Source organism: Choloepus didactylus, chromosome 18 (genome assembly GCF_015220235.1).
Source record: "Choloepus didactylus isolate mChoDid1 chromosome 18, mChoDid1.pri, whole genome shotgun sequence".
NCBI classification, from domain to species: Eukaryota; Metazoa; Chordata; class Mammalia; order Pilosa; family Megalonychidae; genus Choloepus; species Choloepus didactylus.
Genome location: NC_051324.1, coordinates 10,500,448 through 10,519,122, shown reverse-complemented (window position 1 = coordinate 10,519,122; position 18,675 = coordinate 10,500,448). Strand labels below are relative to the sequence as shown.

Below are 18,675 nucleotides of genomic sequence, written 5' to 3'. Positions count from 1 at the left end.
GATGTTTACCTCCATAGTTTCTTACACGTCTTTTTAGGAACCCTGGGAAAGAGCGAAACTATTTTCTTTCATCCTTCCCTCCCCCGTGTTTTTCTGCTTCCCAAAATAGCCTGTTCTAATATTATCCCTCAGTTGAAACAGAGTCTATTCGTTTTAGCCCGGATCCCATGAGGACGCAACGCAATTATCTAGTCCCCTGTGTGCCGGATTCCGAAATCAGACTACATTTCCCGCGAGAGCACGCAACCCAAGCCCCTCCTTGCCCTCTCAGTGTTTGATTTCACTGGACGGTGGCCGGAAAAGGACAATGGTTTCCATGTCAGCGGATAAACGCCGTCTCCACAGCTCCTGGACGCGGAGGGAGGTTGTCAGTCGTGAGTGTGTGCTGGGAAGCGAAGAAGCAACTAAGGGAACCGATGCCCGAGAGAACTTAGAGCCATGCCACGCAGGGGTTTAGTGGCTGGGCCGGACTTTGAGTTTTTCCAGCGTCGCTTTTTCACGCCGACGGAGGTGGCCCAACACAACCGGCCCGATGACCTCTGGGTGTCTTACCTGGGGTATGTGTACAACCTGACACCGTTGGCAAAGGAGTACAAAGGTAAGGGCCACACCGGGCTAGGGCCCAAGTGTGTGCTTGGGTGGTGCCTGGTTCTTGGGTGGCCGACAGTGACAGCGGCTGCTCCTTCCCAGGGGATCTGCTGCTGAAACCCATCGTGGAAGTTGCGGGCCAGGACATCAGCCACTGGTTTGACCCAAAGACTAGAGACGTGAGTTCTGTTGGAACCCGAGGCGGGGAGGGGGCGCTGGAGAGTGAGTGTGGGAAGGACTAGCGGGGCTAGGCCAGAGCCCGAGATAGTGACTGCTCCGAACCCCCTACCTGCTTTAAAGATCCGCAAGCACATAGATCCGCTGACCGGCTGCTTAAGGTACCGCACCCCGCGGGGCCGCTTCGTGCACGTCCCACCTCAGCTGCCCCGTTCTGACTGGGCCAATGATTTCGGGAAGCCCTGGTGGCAGGGATCGCGTTACGAGGTCGGGCAGCTGGCCGCCAAAACCCGGAACATCCGCATCATTAACACGCTCACGTCGCAGGAGCACACACTGGAGGTGAGAACTGGGAGCTGGGGCAAGTGAGAGGGAACTGGGGATCCAGTCTCCAAGCGGATCACGCGGCCATCAGCGCTCCATACCCGATGAGCGCTGTATTTTCTCCCCTTTTAGCTACTGAGAAAGACCTGCCACTGAGGTCCAGAGGTTTGGGAACTCCAGGGGCATCTGGGTCACAGGTCCTTCATGGGCCCAGGGTAGCAGTGGGTGTATCTTAGTGATGGCCATCCCTGGGAGCGCTTACATGGCCATGTTCTGGACAGCAAAGAGCCTCTCCTATTAGTCTGCTCTGTTGTGGAGATGAGCTGAGGGGGGAGTGGCTTTGACCCTGGAGGGCCCTCTGTTTGTTAGAAGTGGCTGCCGTGAAGATAGGTGGGACTTAGGGACCACTCATTACATGGTGAGACTTCATCTTCACTTCTGGGACTGTGGAGTGCCTGAAGCTGCTGTTTGTCAAGGGAGGCAATCAGATCCCAGCTCTGTCTTCTCTTGGGCTCTCGGCCTCTTGGCCTCTGCTTGGTATGGGTGTGTGTGTGTGTGTATTTGTGCCCTATCCAGAATTCTTGGGGTGGGGTGCTTCCGTGTTCTCCAGGTGGGGGCCCTGGAGTCAATGTGGGAAATCCTACACCGCTATCTCCCCTATAACTCACATGCTGCCAGCTACACATGGAAATATGAAGGGAGGAACCTGAACATGGACTATACTCTGGAGGAGAATGGGATCCGGGATGAGGATGAAGAATTTGACTTGCTCAGTATGGACAGTACATTCCACATACCTGCATTACTGCTCTATTTCAACGATGACCTCACTGAACTATAAGGAAGGAGTTGTATGTTCATGTAGACTCAAGACACACTTTGAGTTTGGTGGTTTCTGGGCCCTGAAGAGGTAGGGGTGTGTGTGTGGGGGGGGGGGGGGATGCCTGGACCTAGACTTCCACACCACTCTGGGATCTGGCCTGTGGTTCTCATGTCCTTCTGAACTCTAAAGGACCTGTTCCCCAGCTCCAGTACAATTTGGATAAAATTAGGGAGAATGCTAGAAGTGAATGAATTAATTTTTAGAATTGATACAAGACAAAGATATCCTAGATTAGAAAGATGTAGAAGATAATGGTCAGATAGAGCTCAGGCAGAACTTTTTTATAGTGAAAGAGAAGTCCTATACAGGAATAAGGGGTGGAAGAGCCTTTTTGGTGATGATGGAAATGGGATGGCTGCAGGAAGATGAGATTTACAAAGAGAGGAATAGGAAATGTTTATAAGGAACAACACAAAAGTGGCTTATCTCTCCTTTGAAATAGCATTTTGGCAGCTAAGCCCCAGGAAAAGAAAGGAAGTACCTGGTTACCAGGTAATTCATTATGCTAGGTGCTACCGATCAGGCGGTATTTTACAGATGAGTCTTCTGAGGCTTAGGAATATTTAATAGCATTGAAGGCACACTAGTTAGTAACCATCACAGCTGGGATGCAAACCCAAGTCTGCCCAACTCCAAAGTCCCTATTCGCAATGTGAAGGGAATGTCTCAATGTCTAATCTCTGGCTAACATCTGTAACCACTGCTTGCAGACCAGACCAAGGGTTTGGAATGTGGGTTTTCCTAGGACAGCTGCACAATGGGGAACTGAAGATCTATTACATAGTCAGCCACTTCTTTCTGCAGTCATTGTCTTTGAAAGGGAGCTGGCGCAATTCTCCAGTGGCAGAGGAGGAGTCAGGGAAGAGTAAATGTCAGTTAAGCAATAGCTGTTGAGGCTCCTTTCTGCAAAATGTTTCTTCTGACTTTTTGAGGCAAAGAGGTAGGAATTTACTTCAGGAAAAACTGAAGTAAATGAGGAAAAGGGCCAGGGTATTGAGACACTTGGCATAAGGGGGCAAAAAACGGGCAAATAGAACAGTAGGCTCAGGATGGGCCTGGGCCACTCAGGGAAGGTGAGGAAGACAGGGTGCACTTTTGCACAGTCATGACTCAAAGAATGGACGTGACAGGGATAATATCAAGAAAGGAGCCAAACAAGTCAGAAAACTCTGCTGGTAACCTAAAGAGAACAACCATGCGGGACAGTGGACAGATTTGGTGGCCTTTAACCTAAACAGGGAAAGGGAATGAGAATAACAGACAGGTGAATTTCCTGGCAGCAGCAGGCAAAAAAGAATTAGGGGGAGGTTAGTGCATCTTCCTGGCAGCGGGCTCCAGGGCTCAGCCTAACAGAAGGGGGCCCCTGTGAGACCCTGGGGGGAAGCACAGGAGTTTTTTGAAGGGCTGTGAAAGGCATGAACAAAGGTGGAAACATCCATACTGGCTTCAACAGAATCTGAACTCACTGTGAGACTGAGGGCTTCCATTCATTTCCATGTAATACAGCAGGAGTCTGTGAATTATCTGAACCAATCATTTTGATGTTTAACTGACTCCCATTTGTTTTGTATCTTTTTTGCTCAGTTAAACCCTAAACCATTTGAGAGTCAAAGCTATACTGTCCCTCTAGCACCAGCCTCAGGGCTTGGGCTTGCGAGATGTGCTCATTATCCTGCCCGAACCGGCCCCTTTTCCGGAGTCTCCTACTTCAGTCCCGTTTACCAGAAACACATCCCTCTCCCCACATACCTTGTCACTCTCCAAGTAGATTCTACCTCCTAAAGATCTCTGGAATCCCTCTTCTTTTCTCCAGGCCACCATTACCTCTTGCCCAGACTGCTGTGGAAGCTTCCTAATGTGTCCCTCATTTCCGCTTCTGCCCAGCTCACACTGCAGTCAGAGTGATCTCTGACAAACCAACTTATGCATCCAACTTTCCCACTTCAGATTCTTCAGTGGCTTCCAATTGTTTTCAGAATAAAGTCCTAAATTCCAAAACCTGCATAATTCGGGTCCTGCCTACCTTGACTCCCTGGCTTTCAGTACCTTAATGTCTTCTTGCCTCAGAGCCTTTACACAGATTGTTCTCTCTTCCCTGGAGAGAATGGAGGGATCACTCTCCTCCATTCTTACCTAGCTGATCCTAAATGTTTCTTCCTTAGGGAGGCCTTCTCTGAGTTCTCAGTCTAAATCAAGACTCCCTGCTAAATCATCTCTCAGCATTTTTCATTCAGAGTACTTATTACAATTATAATTTAAAAACTGGGCACAAAACAAGTCTTAATAAATTTAAAACGATTGAAATTATTCAAAGCACATTCTCTGACCATAATGGCATGCAACTAGAAATCAATAACCACCAAAGAACCAGATCTTTCACAAATATATGGAGGTTAAAAATTACGGCTGAATTGGCTGGCTAGTTGCTAGACTGTAAGCTCATGAGGGCAGAGATCTCATCCATCTTGTTCACTGCTGTTTTCCAGTGCTGGGCACACACTGGCTGCTCAATAAAGTTTGATTGAGTGAACTCAAATGGTATGAATTCATCTTTCTGTAATAACTAGCGGCTGGGATGCTGTGTTCTGCGAGGCAAGGCAAGAGAACAGGATATAGGCTGCCTGGATCCTGGACTGTAGTCTCTATCCGCATCTTTCTTTGCTCCCCATAGATCTAAGACCAAAAATTACTGGGGGCAATCCACCTGTCATTTCCCCATACGGCCACCAGGTGGCTGTAATCACCTGTAGAGTCAGGGACAAGGGACAGGACAGGGGAAATCCCAAGCCTCCAAGAGGTTAGGGTTGAAGATGACTCTGAGATTTATAGTAGAAAGGAGAGTCAGGAAAAAACAAAGCAGAACAAAGCAAAAAACTTACATGGCCACCATTCTGTTAGTGTTGGGTTTATTCCTGCTTTTAATTGTTCCATGAACACATACCAGAGAAGGGAGTGCAGTCCAAGAAGTGAAATTCATTGGAAAGGACAAGTAGGGGGTCCTGATTACAGACATGGATGTGTACAGAGTACAGCACAGAGCTGATAAAGGAAAAAAGGCATAAAATTTTTTAAAAACAATAGGGTACATTTATAACTATTGACTCTTTTATTTTTATTTTTATTTTTTTTAAATAAAGCTTTAGGCACTGCCTCTTTCCCTAAAAATCCAAGACTGGATATTTATTTGCATGAGGGGTATGTACATAATGCCTCAGCTTAAAACCAAGAATGTACATAGAATGTGAGCAAGAGGTCCAAGTCCTTGTGCTGTCTCTTTCAGTTTAGAAGGAGGTTGGGTGGAGGATGGAGTATGAAAAGGAAAGCTGACATCCTCAGTAAACCACAGCAGCTTCAAAGGACTCAGCTAGCAAATATTTCCCACAAGCCAGGGTTTTTACATGTACACATCACCGGGGAAAACAGAGAAACATAAATGGTCTCAATTCCTGGGCCCTTACAGGAAGCTGGTCCGCTCATTGGGATAAAACATACACAAAAAGGTAAATGAAAAAGTAGTACATGATAAAGGATCAAATATATGGTATAGAAAAAGTTGCTACCATCCTTATGGTAGGTCACAAGTGGAGTCTTACCCTGGACCTCCTGAAACTGTTTGTAAATATTTACTCTGTGTGTGCACATGTGTGCAGATGTGTATTATTTTGAAGAAAGGTGCTATAATTTCCCTTAGATTCTCAAAATGGCCAAACCTTCCCCTTCCTCCAAGTAGCAAGCATACACATGCACACACACACACACACACATTAAATAAAGACCCTCAGAAGTAAACCATCAAATATAACACTATAATGTGGTCCCATGATTCCAGGCACCTGTCTCAATGGTCTGTGACTTACCATGAGGATGTTCTCCATCTGCCTTATATCTACCAAGTTCCAATGGCAGAAATTCTTAAAAGCTTTCACCTTTGTGGCTAAGTTTATGACTAGTTTGAATCATTTCACCACTGGCCTAAAATTTCGATATGGCGTACCTTGGAGCTAAGTAAGGGGATCAATCATTTTGGGCTTGGTACTGTAACATCCAGTCATGTCATCAGCCTAAGGTTAAGGTACCCAGTTGTTTCCACAACTGAGTTTAGGGAGACCACAGAAATGTTTTGATATTGGCAGAACAGCCACTTTATGATGGATCAGCAACAGCACATGGAGGCTTAATTGCAGAGAAAATACACGGAATTTGAAACCAAAATTCTCTTTATCTTGATATTAGAGATCAGCCATTCAAAACACAAACAAATGCAGCCTGAGTACTGGGTATTCTAGACACATGGAAAGCACTACAATAAAAACTGGTGAAGGAATAAGTGAATGAGCAATATTTGTGCTGTTAAATTCTTCTGATCCTCCTATCTGTAGTAAGGAAGATGAAATCTATATCCCTGACCTTAAGGAACAGCTTGGATGGGTAGATATCACTCTAGCATAGTACATTGGTTGAGAATGTATTTGGCTGTGTGAAACAGAAGTCAGAATGCTGTGACTTATCTACAAAAGGTGAATTTTTTTTTTTCACATAATGAGGTCTGGAGTTAGTGGGGTAGTGGCTCTATTAGATCATCAATGTCTCAAGCTTCTCCTGTTTTCCCACTTTTTTTCTCATGCTTATCACCTTCTTGGCTGCTCTACTTCTAGCCTATATTGTGGGAAGGAAGGAGGAAAAGGGAAAGGAAGAAGTGGCAGTACCTACATCAAGAAAGCAAAATTTCTCAGACATCCTTAACAGATCTTTGATTACATCTCACTGATCAGAAATGTGTTACATGACCATTCCTAGCTGCAAGGGAGTCTAGAACAGTGAGTATTTTATATAGGCATCCAAAAAAAAAAAAAAAAAAAAAAAGGCTCTACAGCTATAGGAGGAAAGAATGGACACTGAGTAGGAACTAGTAGTGTGAAAAATGCTCTTCATCCATTCACCGAAAAAAAAAAGTTATTAAGCACGTTGTGCCAGGCACTGTTCTAGGTCTAGGGATACAGCAATGAACTGGACAGGCAGGGTTCCTCCTTTACTGGAGTTTACAATCTGGTGGATAAAACACAATAAACAAGTCAACAAGATGATTTCAGATAGTAGTAAAAGGTATAAGGACAAAGGATTACATGAAAGAATGGTTGTTGAGTTCAACGATTGATCTGCAATACTTGCATTAAATCACTCAATCCTAACAGCCTTCAGAAGTAGGTCCTATTTTCATCTACACAGTAAAAAGGAACTGAAACAGAGAGATTAAGTGACTTTCTGAAAGTCATTCAACTAGTAAGTAGCAGAACTGAGCTTTGAACCAAGCCAGCCATACTCACTCTACAGCTTACCCACTTAACCACTGAGGCATACCACCTCTATGCATGACAAATATAGGATGCTGTTCCAGTTGTCTATTGCTGGTTAGCAAACCTTCCCAAAACTTAGTGGCTTAAAACACCCATCATCATTTATTTTGCTAATGAATGTGCAACTTGGGCAGGGTTCAGTCGGGACAGCTATTTCCACTCCAAAACGGGTCAGTTGGGGTGGACTGACTGAGAGTTGGAGGCTCCGCTTCAAAGATGGCTCACTCACATGGCTGGCAAGTTGATGCTGGCTGTTGGTTCTTCCACATGTGGGCCTCCATGTGGTGCAGCTTCATCTTCCTCACATCCTGGTGTCTAGGTTCTAAGAGTGAGCATCTCAAGAGACCCAGGAGGAAGCTGAATAACCCTTCATGACCTAGCCTCAAATCCAAGCAGAAGGATTCCCACCTCTCAGTGGGAAGAGTGTCAGAGTTACATTGTAGGAAGAATATGTGGGATGTGAGATACTGCTGTGGCCAATTTTGGAAAATACAACCAGCCACAAATGCACTGGAGGCAAAAAGAGGGCTATCAAATCCAGTTTAGGGTGTGGTGGAGAGGTGTGGGTGGAGAGGTGGTCTTTGAAGGTTTGTATGTGGCAGGGGTGGGGGGTGGGGATGTTGATAAGTGAGTCTTTCTTGAAAACCTAAGCTGGACTCTGATCCCACCATCCATTTACTCAATTCATTCTAAATACAAAAATAATGAGCATCTGCTATGTGTCAGGTGCAACGCTGGGCTCTGGATACAATAGTTAACAAGACATAGTTTCTGCCTACAAGGAGCTTACAGTTTAGTGGAAGATTCAGAGACATTTGTCATCTTGCTTGCACTTTTACACAGCAGCCTGGGGGAGCTTTTAAAATGCATATCTGATCATGTCAGTTCCCATTTAAAACCAATGGATTCCCACTCTTCTCAAGATGAAGTAGGAAATTCTTACCATGGTCTACAAGGCTCTGCATGAGTTTTTACTGTTTACACTTCCCTGCCTCTCACATTGGACTTTCAGTTCCTGAATCTCTGCCAGGCTTCTGCAGGGACTTCCTACATGCCACTTCTCTGTCTCTTATACTCTACTCTCCATTCTTCATCTGGCCAACTCCTGCTTGAATGTCACTGTCTCAGAGATGTCCTCCCTTATGTCAATATGTCAAGTCTCGTTACACCCTCTCAGTGTGCCTTGAAACATCATAATTATAATTAAAATACTATTTATGTAATTAGTGGTTTAATGTCTGTCTTTAACCCTTAAAGCTTGGACTGTAAGCTCCCTGAGGGCAGGGACCATGTCTCTTATTTGCCACTGAATACCAGTACCTAACCCAGTACCTTGCCCAGAGCAGTTATTCAGTGAATATTTGTAGAATGAAATATAATATAAATGCTACAAAAGGGCTAAGCACAAAATGTCTCAGGAACACACATCAGGAGCACTTAACCCAGTCCTGGCAGATCAGGGAAGCTTTCCAGCTTTCTGGGAATTGTCTCAAGCTGAGCCCTGGAGGACAAGAAGGAGTTAGCCAAGTGAAGAGGAGGGGGAATGCTTCCTGCAAAGGGACAGCATGTGCAAAGGTGAGAGTGTGGAGAGTGCAGAAGCAGAAAGCAGGGCAGCATGGTGAAGCTCAGAGGGGCTGAGACTGAAGGGGTGGGGCAGTGAGAGATGTTGAGGCCAGACCAGGTCACGTGAGGCTTTGTGAACCAGGTTAAGTTGTTTTTGTTTCTGTTTTTTTTTTTAATTCACATATAATTCACATACCATAAAATTCACCCTCTTAGGTTGTATAATTTTGAGTTAAGGGTTTTATAGAGAGAATGACATCAGATCTTGACTACAGTGTGGAGAATGGATTGGAGGGAACAAGGAGTGGAGACGGGGACCAGCTGACACTGCTGTTGCAGTGGTCCAGGAGAGACTGAAGGCCCGGACGAGGTTAGGCAGTGGGATCAGGGAAGATGGGGTGAAGTTAGGGGGGAACTGCACATTTCCCAGTCAGCAGTTTATCAGATAGAGGGTCTGAGGGAGAAGGAAGAGTCAAGGATGACACCCGAGGCTTCCAGCCTGGGTGGCTGGGGGCTGGTGAGTCCACTGACTGAGAAGAATGCTGGAAGAGGAATTTGGGGAGGAAGATGATGAATTTTTAGCTGGATGTATGAGGTAACTTTAGGACAAGCAAATGCAGATGTTCAGATGTTGGAATTTGGGACAAGATCCTGAAAGAGAAGTCTGGACTGGAGCTATAGATGTGGGAATTATCAGCACAGATGTAGCCCAAGGCGAGGATGAGATCACCTTGAGAATGAAGTGTGATCTAAGCGAGGGTCTGGTAGGAACAGTATTTGAGGGAGGGGAGGAATAAAGGGAGACTCAGAAGGAAGCACCAGAGAGGTAGAAGAAACCTGGGAAAATGGTGGTGTGGAAGTCAAAGCGTTTGAGAGGAAGGAGTGGTAAACACTGTGAACTGTTGCACAGAGATTAAGATTAGGACTCAAATGCCCATGGAATTAGCAAACAGTGGGTCAATAGTAGCTTTGTTAGAGGAGCCAGGCTGTAGGTGGAATGAAGTATGAATGGGATTTTCTTAGAAGAAATTCAAATGCAGATGGGCAGAATCTTCTGGCTGTATAACCACACACAAGAGTATTTAGCTTCCTTTAAATCCCATTTCCTCAACCATAAAATAAGGATAATTGAGGTAAGTAAGGTGGTAGTCAGGGAAACAGGCATAAACCAGGGCATGGTCATCCTAAATAGAAGCTACCTTAAAGTGTTGTTGAGAGAAGTAGATGAAATAAGTTATGGGAAAATGCTCAGTGCCATACAGGATCCTTGGAATAGGCACTCAAAAAAAGAAAAAAAATCAGTTTTCTTTCCCTTTCCTTGTGCTCCTTATTTGGTAATTGTGTCAGTTTGGATATATTTTGCTCCTCACAAAAGACATGTTCTTTTAATCCAATCTTGTGGGATATTTGGATTAGGTTGTTTCCATGGAGATGTGACCCACTCAACTGTGGGTGAGAACTATTCTTTCCATGGAGGTGTGGCTGCACCATTCAGGGTGGGTCTTGATTAGTTCACTGGAGTATTTAAGACAAAGGGAGCTCAGAGAAGTTGAGAGAAACAATATTGGAAGAAGCTACGATATGTAATCCAGAGTTTGCTCCCAGGAGAATAGCCGACACAGATGCTGACATGGAGAGATGCCTGTATTTGTGGACAGAAGGACTTTTGGAGATGCTAAGCTAAGAGATGAAGCCCAGAGTTTGCCCTGAAGAAGCTAAGAGAGGACCCCTAGATGCTAAGAGAGAAATACCCTGGGAGAAAGAAGGACACACAGGAGTTAAGACAGAGGAACCAAGACTAAAGCCCAGAGATATTTTGAAGAAAGCCATTTTGAAACACAACCCAGGAGCCAAGGACCAGCAGACGCCAGCCACGTGCCTTCCCAGCTGACAGAGGTGTTCCGGACACCACTGGCTGTTCTTCAGTGAAGGTATCCTCTTGTTGATACGTTAGTTTGGACACTTTTATAGCCTTAGAACAGTAAATTTGTAACCTAATAAATTCCTTTTATAAAAGCTAATCCATTTCTGGTATTTTGCATAACGGCAGCATTAGCAAACTGGAATAGTAATGGATGCTTCCCCCAGGAATTCTGAGATTTGGTGCTATTCAGCATCCAGGTAACATGTGTCATGATTGAAAATGTAGCCCCTACCTGTGTTGAACATTTGGTTTCCAATCTAAGAAAAGTGTTTGTGCCTCCATTAGGAGAATTGAGTGCAGTAAATGTGGTCTTTTTCATATCATGCCAGGGTTGGAGTTGAGCTTATTTATTTAAAGCTGGGGAAACAAAGAAATGGGGCTCACTACTAGGAGCTAGAGTACTGAAGTCAGCCATCTGCTGTTTGAGTTTAAGATGCTCTCCATAACCCAGGTCATGCACCTTCTCACCTAGCAGTCATCTTAAGTGAATTCTCAGAAGTGAGAAATGGCTATATGATGAACTTGATTGGAATAACAGCTACCAGTTATTGCCTGCCTATTACAGCTGGTGCTTTGTGTACGTTACTAATTTAATCCTCACCACAACCATGTGAAGCAGGCATTCATTTCTCTGGTTTACAGATGAGGAAGCTGAGACTTGAGAGATAAGTAACTTGCCCAGAATCACCACTAGTAAGCAGCAGAGTGTGGATTCAGGGAGCTGCCTCTCTGACTCCAAAGCCCAGGCCCTTTCTCCACAGAGGGAGAACTGCTACAGGAAATCTGAAATGAAAAAACTTCATTATTTGGCTCTGGAATACATTTTAGGAGTTACAGTTTTGGAACATACAGAAACTGTAAAATTAGTTGCTTTTAATTTACTAATTATATCTAATGTAGTCTGAAATTAAAATAACTCCTCTTGCACAAAGAGACAGCAAGTGGAGGGGCAGGAGGAAGCCAGATTGGGGTTAGCATTTACTGTGACACATCTACACCTTGAAGGATAGTGAGTCATTCCGTGTCACTCTGCTGGAACAACTGGGGCTTGGGAATAGACGGAAAGTGGGGCATTTCTAGCTGGCCAGCCAACAGAAAACTATTAAAAGCTTGTTAAAAGGCAATGTCAAAAGGAAAAAAAAAAAAAGGTTGGGTTTTGCCATTTTGGGTAGGAATATATTGTTTCCATCACAGTGGTCAATCAAAGCAGGTCTACAAAAGAAACTGGGAGAAAGCAAAGACAAAGGTATTGGCTAAATCTTCCTCGTCTTCTTAAGGTATCCATTTACTCAGTGCAGGGCCAGGAAAGGGCAGCAAGAGAAATATGAGCAGACTAGATTACCACAATCCTTTAAGAAGACACATTGCCACATTTGGGTTCTTCATTAGGTACTGGAGGTGTCCTTCTAGCTCAGAAATCTAAGTATTTCTCAAAGGATGCCACCTACCATATCAAGCTAAGCACACCTAGAAATAAACTCATTTCTCAGGTCTTAGCAATGGCACCCCAATTCTTGAGTCATCAACTCATCTGTTTCTGTCCTTTTCTTCATCAAATCCATCAAGGTTCAAGAGACTGGACAGAGCTTGGACACAAATGCCTGTTCTACTTCTCAATAGCTCCGACCTTGGGCATGTTAATTAACTTCCTTTTGTCTCTGTTCTTCATCTGTAAAATGGAGATTGTCATAGTTTCTGCTTTATAAGGTTATTGGAAGGGTAAAGAAAGTTAGTACATACTAAGAACTCAAGATAGTTCCTAGACATGAAGTAAAATACCCAATAAAGATTAGCAATCATCATTATCTTACTGTCCATTTTTCCCATATATGATTTACTTATTTTTGTACTGTTTTATTTTACTGGTCTTTTCATTGTGGATGTGTATGACTTATTTTGTCAAGAATACTAACACTAGCTCACTATCTTCCTTTCTACCCTCTTACTACTGTCACTCTACAATGTTGGAGTGATCCTTGAGCTACTACACGGCACAGCAGCTTCCTGATCGCTGCCGAGTAGGAAACAGATTTTTCATGCGCCAGTTCTACAGAGCTTTTCTCATTCCTGAAAGCCCAGATTATAGTGCTTCTCTGGCCCTTGCAACAATTTTGTAAGCCCTTATTTTCTGGATAAAATCCCTGTCTGCTTAAAAGAGCTAGAATAGTTTCTGTTGGCCCCAACTTTGTTACAGAGTACACTATATTTACTGAATGAATAAGTGGTTTGTCCTAAGTGGTTCATTTTCCTGGTTTGTCTTTTAATTAATTTTATGATGTTCTCTCACATACAAATTTGTTTTTATTCAGCTAAATCTGTTAATATTTTTCTTTGTGGTTGTTGCTCGTTGTATGCTTGCTAAGGCCTTTTTCACCCCCAAGATAAGAAAAATATTCACTTACATCTCATTCTAGTTTTTTTTTAAGTTTCTGTTTGTTTTTAATTTAGCTCTTTAATCCATCTGAAACTATTTTGGTAAATGGTGTGAAGTAAGGATCCAACTTTTATATTTTCCCAAATAATTTCCCATTTATCAATAATTCATCTTTACCCCACTGATTAGAAATATCTTTACCATACATATATTAGATATTTGAAGTATCAACAAATACTTACAGAATGCCTAGGTCCTGCTCTCTGCAGTCTTATGAGAGAGAGAAAAGGTAACAGTAGCACAAGGAGGGGCGCTTGGAGAGTCAGGGAAGTTTGGTGTTTTTGCTTGCTGTGAGTCAAACTCAGTGCTAGGGACTTTAAAGGCATAATTTCATTGACTTTACAATATTAGGATTTCACAAACATAAGACTTATCACCATTTTAATTGAAGAAACTGAAACTCAGAGAAGTGGAGGCAGGATGTGCCCAAACCTCTCTGACTCCCGAGCTCAAGATCTTGAGTACAGTGACTGACCACTAACCCTTCTTTGAAGTGGGAGAGGAGTGATGAGGAGGAGGAGGGGAAGGAGAAAAACCAGGAATATCAGATCACCGAAGCCAAGCAAATACTGTTTCAAGGAGGGAGTGGTCAAGTTAAAAACTAAGAAATATCCTCTGAATTTAGCAACCAGGGGGTTGTTGGTAATCTTGGTGAAAGAAGTTTCAGTGTGTGGCAGGGTTGGAGGGTTGGAAAATAAGTGGGCAAGTAAAGAAGTTGACAGTGAATATGGATAATTCTTTCAAGGAGCTTGGCTGTGAATGAACCTGGAGAGGTAGGGTGGCAGTTAAAGAGGTCCAGAAGTTTTTTTTGTGAAGAAAGTGAGAGATGAGCACATTTAAACGTGACTGGGAAAGAGCTAGTAGCGCTAGGAGATAAAGGAGAGTTAGGGAGTCACTGGTAAGCTTTTTGTCCTTGCAAAGGTGTTAGGGGTGGGAGCCAGAGCCCAAGTATAGCTTCTGACAGCACAGGGGGAAGGGAAGAAAGAACAAACATGGAGTTAAATAAGTAGGTTCAGTGTCAGTAATTCAAAGGCGTTCTCACCTGATAATCTATCTCCTGGAAGTAGATGATGAGATTTTCTACAGTGTGAGGAGGAGGTTTGAGGAATTTGAGGAAGGTTTGAAAAAGTCATTGCAGATAACTGAAAAGAAGCTGACCAGGAAAAAAGGACTGCTGGGCAATGTATGTTTGCAGGGACTCCAATCCAAATGGTCCTGGAGTTTTCTTCAGCAGCATTTGCACCCCGGGTATAACTAGAAAGCTAAAGAGATCCAAGGCTGGGGATGTGCAGGAATGAAAATGAGGAAAGGGAACTGAGGCAGTGGCAGAGACTAGATGAAATGACCATGGAATCGAAGCTAGACAGGGAAGGAGGTAAAGACAGTCCAGAGCTGATCAGGAGAAGATGGAAGAGATAAGGGGTTACTGTCTCATGGGTTCAAGAATAGTGGAGTATAAGTAAAGAGAGAGCTAGAAGAATAGAAGGCTGTGGTCAAGGTGTGGGGTTTGAATTTCATATTTCAGCGATGTTAATTCCGGAGGTGGAAAGCAGAAGGGGAATGGAGAGAAAGGACTGAAAATTCAGGACTAGAGAGACTGAGGTCTAGGTGATGAATGGATCATTCATGTGGATTCTGACGTCACCCAAGATGATATAGCACGACTGAGCCAGGTGTCAGTCTTCAAGAAAAGAGGGGAATGATGAGATTAAGTAGATGACAGTGAGGAAGAGAAGTGGAGAAGTATATAGCCAGACTGCAGGAACTTTAAAGAACCCAGGGCTTTTTATAAAAAATGGGGAAATCTGGAAGCAACCCTGGAGAATTAGATTCTACCCTTGAAGGTTTCTCAGGTATGTGATCTGCTTCCAGGTTTATTCTTCTGTTTTACTTTAATCTATTTGGAACTACCAAACATTATGACCAAAAGTCTGATAACCACTGTTCATTTTGCTTTGCTTTCATTATAGAATATATGCTCTTTACAGAAAGTTCCAGGTAGAGAAGTATAAAGATGCAGGGAAAGAAAATTAGTTTTCCTACCACTCAGCAAAAAACATTAATATTTTAACCATTCCTTTCTAGTATTTTCCTACATGGTTGAGATTATACTACATACATAATTTTTTGTTGTTTTATTCACTTAACAGTAGATTGCAAGTATCTTCTCAGGCCTTTAAGAACTTATTTAAATGTGGTAAAAGGTTAATAATCAGTAAATCTAGGTGAAGAGCATATGGGGGTTCTTTGTACACTTCTTTCAACTTTTCTGTAGGTTTGAACTTTTTCAAAATTAAGAAGTTACAGATGGAGAGGGAACCAATCTCATAGTAAAAGCAAGGGAATTATAAACACAAAATTCAGGAGAGCAGTTGTGGGGGAAGGAAGAGAATAGGATATGGGAACATGACAAGAGGCTTTAAAGATATTTCTGTTATATTTATTAAACTGGATTATGGGAACACGTGCTCATTTTAATATTTTTTGTGATTGACAAAACATATTCTTTTGAATGTTTTCAGTAATAGATAAAATTTTTTAAAAACTGTAAATTTTAATGGATGCTACAATCTTGAATTGCTATCTAACTTCCTCACCAAAACTATCTTTAAAGGTGACCAACTGCTAAATCCAATATTTTTCTCAGATTGCACTTTTCTATTTTTTAATTATTATATTTTTACTGAGATATAATTCATATATCATAGAATTCATCATGTAAAACTGTACAGAGCAGGAGTTTTTAGTATAGTCACAAGGTTGTGCAACCATCACCATTATCTAATTCCAAAACATTTTCATCACTTCAAAAAGAAACTCCCTACCCTTACTAGTCACTCCCCATAATCGCCCTTCCCCCAAGCCCCTGGCAACCATGTATCTGCTTTCGCTCTCTATGGATCTGCCTAGTCTGGATACTTTACATAAATGGGATCATACAGTACATGGCCTTTTGTCTGGCTTCTTTCGCTTAGCATATTGCCTTAAGGTTCATCCATGTTGTAGCATGTAGCAGTACTTCATTTTTATGACTGAATAATATTCCATTGTATGGATAGACCACATTCGTTTATCCATTCATCAGTTGATGGGCATTTTTGGCTATTATTAATAATAATGTTAAAAAGATTTGTGTACAAGTTTTTTTAAGAACGTATGTTTTCAATTTTCTTGGGCATACCCCTAGCAGTGGAGTTGCTAACTCTATGCTTAACATCCTGGGGAACTGTCCGTTTGCACCCTTCCTGACCTCCATGAAGCATCCAGCATCAATGTCCACGTCTTCCTCCCAGAAGCTGTCTTGCTCTACCACAGTAACACTACATGGTACACCTACCATTCTAATGACATTTATTTTTTAATTTGTCTTCTCCTCCTCCCCCTTCATCCTTCAGAAATCCCTACAAGGTTCTGGCCTCTACTGTTCACTTACTATATTAACAATTCTTACACTTTAAAGAGGTGCCAACCCCTACTATAATCTTCCATCATGAACTTACCACTCAAGCCATGTGAGATCCACACACTATCTGCAAAACACTTTCTTCCTCAACCAGATTGCCCTTCCTCCTCCTTTTGGCTTTATAAATCCTACCTATCTGTTCTGGTTTGCTAATGCTGCCTTTTTGCAATTCCAGAAATGGATTGGCTTTTATAAAGAGGGTTTATTTGGTTACACAGTTACAGTCTTAAGGCCATAAAGGGCCCAGGTAACGCATCAACAATCGGGTACCCTCATCGAAGGAAGGCCAATGACATCCAGGAAAACCTCTCTAAGCTGGGAAGGCATGTGACTGGCATCTGCTGATCCCTGGTTGTGTTCTAGCTTCTCTCTCAGTTCCTGTGGGTTCTTCAAAATGTTGCTCTTGGGGCATTTGTCCTTTCTTAGATTCTCTGGAGCAAAAGTCTGCTTTCAGTGGCCATCTTCAAAACGTCTCTCTCGGTTGCTCTCCAAATGTCACTCACAGCTGCACTGAGTTCCTTCTGTCTGTCAGCTCATTTATATGGCTCCAGTGATCTAATTCAGACCTACCCTGAATCGGTGGGGCAACACCTCCATGGAAATTATCCAAAGTCATCGCCCACAGTTGGGTGGGTCATATCTCCATGGAAACATCCAATCAAAAGGTCACACCCTAACCAAAAAGATTAATCAATCTGCCCCCACAAGATTGCATCAAAGATAATGGTGTTTTGGGGGCCACAATACATCCAAACCGGCACACTATCTTTTGAGGCCAACTTTATATACAATTACATATAAAGGGTCTTCACTGAATTGCTCTCACTCCCAAAGATCTCTTTCCTGAATTCTCAGATTTTAGGGCCCATAGCAATCATTACTACCACAGATTGTTAATAAACTTTTTTTGTGTGTGTGTTTATATCTGATCCCAACAAGTGTATCTCCTCCCTCCACCCAGCCAATCCATTGGTCACTGAAAAATCTTCAAGTTGCTTTCGGAAATGCACAATGAAAAAATAAGTTCCCCTTCCCAGGGGCAACTACTGTTAGTTTCTTGTATATTGTTCCCTATTCCAATATTCTAAGGTTATTCATTTTTCTTCCTTCAGAAATAGTACCATATTATAATATGCTCTTCTGTACCTTCCTTTTTTTCTATATATACATATATATATATTTTACTGAGATTGTTCACATACCACACAACTATCCAACGATCCAAAGTATACAATCAATTGCCCATGGTACCATCATACAGCTGTGCATCCATCAAAACAATTGTTTTTTCAATTTTTAGAACATTTTTATTACTCCAGAAAAGAAATAAAGAAAAAAAAAGGAAATGCAAATCCTCCCATACCTCTAACCATGCCCCCCTCCATTATTGACTCATAGTTTTGGTATAGTACATTTGTTACTGTTGATGAAAGAATGTTAAAATACTAACTGTAGTATATAGTTTGCAATAGGTATGTTTTTTTCCTATATGCCTCTCTATTATTAACTTCTAGTTATAGTGTCATACATTTGTTCTAGTTCGTGAGAGAGATTTCTAATATTTGTACAGTTAATCACAGACATTGTCCATCACAAGTTTCACTGTTTTATACATTCCCATCTTTTACCCTCCAGCCTTCCTTCTGGTGACATACGTGACTCTGAGCTTACCCTTTCCACCACCTTCACACACCTTTCAGCACTGTTGGTTATTCTCACAACATGCTACCATCACCCCTGTCCAAACATTTAAGTTTGCCCTAGTTGAACATACAATAAGCAACCATTCCCCATTCTTTAGCCTTATTCTATATCCTGGTAACTTATATTTCATTTCTGTGAGTTTACATATTATAATTAGTTCATATCAGTGAGACCCTACAATTTTTGCCTTTATGCGTCTGTCTTATTTCACTCAATATATTGCTGTTGAGGTTTCTTTATCAACCCGTTTCTTTTAAGATG

The 18,675-nt window shown here is 42.5% G+C and overlaps 1 protein-coding gene across 3 annotated transcripts; it reads left to right on the top strand.

The window, feature by feature from the left end:
- Positions 1–57: 57 nt before the first annotated feature.
- On the top strand, positions 58–10,584 carry LOC119515007 (cytochrome b5 domain-containing protein 1). Of its 3 annotated transcripts, none has more exons than XM_037810866.1 (4): positions 58–598; positions 691–767; positions 889–1,107; positions 10,495–10,584. In XM_037810866.1, the coding sequence occupies exons 1-4, from the start codon at positions 439–441 to the stop codon at positions 10,516–10,518; spliced, it is 480 nt and encodes a 159-aa protein (XP_037666794.1). In that variant the 5' UTR covers positions 58–438; the 3' UTR covers positions 10,519–10,584. The 3 variants fall into 3 exon arrangements, with proteins under 3 accessions (XP_037666794.1, XP_037666793.1, XP_037666795.1); XM_037810865.1 differs by lacking the exon at positions 10,495–10,584 and adding an exon at positions 1,700–5,640; XM_037810867.1 differs by lacking the exon at positions 10,495–10,584 and adding an exon at positions 1,768–1,919 and having other exon boundaries at positions 59–598.
- Positions 10,585–18,675: the final 8,091 nt, after the last annotated feature.

Coding starts and splice junctions, on each gene's coding strand:
- LOC119515007 (XM_037810865.1), top strand. CDS start 439: ATGCCACGCAGGGGTTTAGTGGCTGGGCCGGACTTTGAGTTTTTCCAG. Junction 599..690: donor GTTGGCAAAGGAGTACAAAG/GTAAGGGCCACA, acceptor GCTCCTTCCCAG/GGGATCTGCTGCTGAAACCC. Junction 768..888: donor TTGACCCAAAGACTAGAGAC/GTGAGTTCTGTT, acceptor CCTGCTTTAAAG/ATCCGCAAGCACATAGATCC.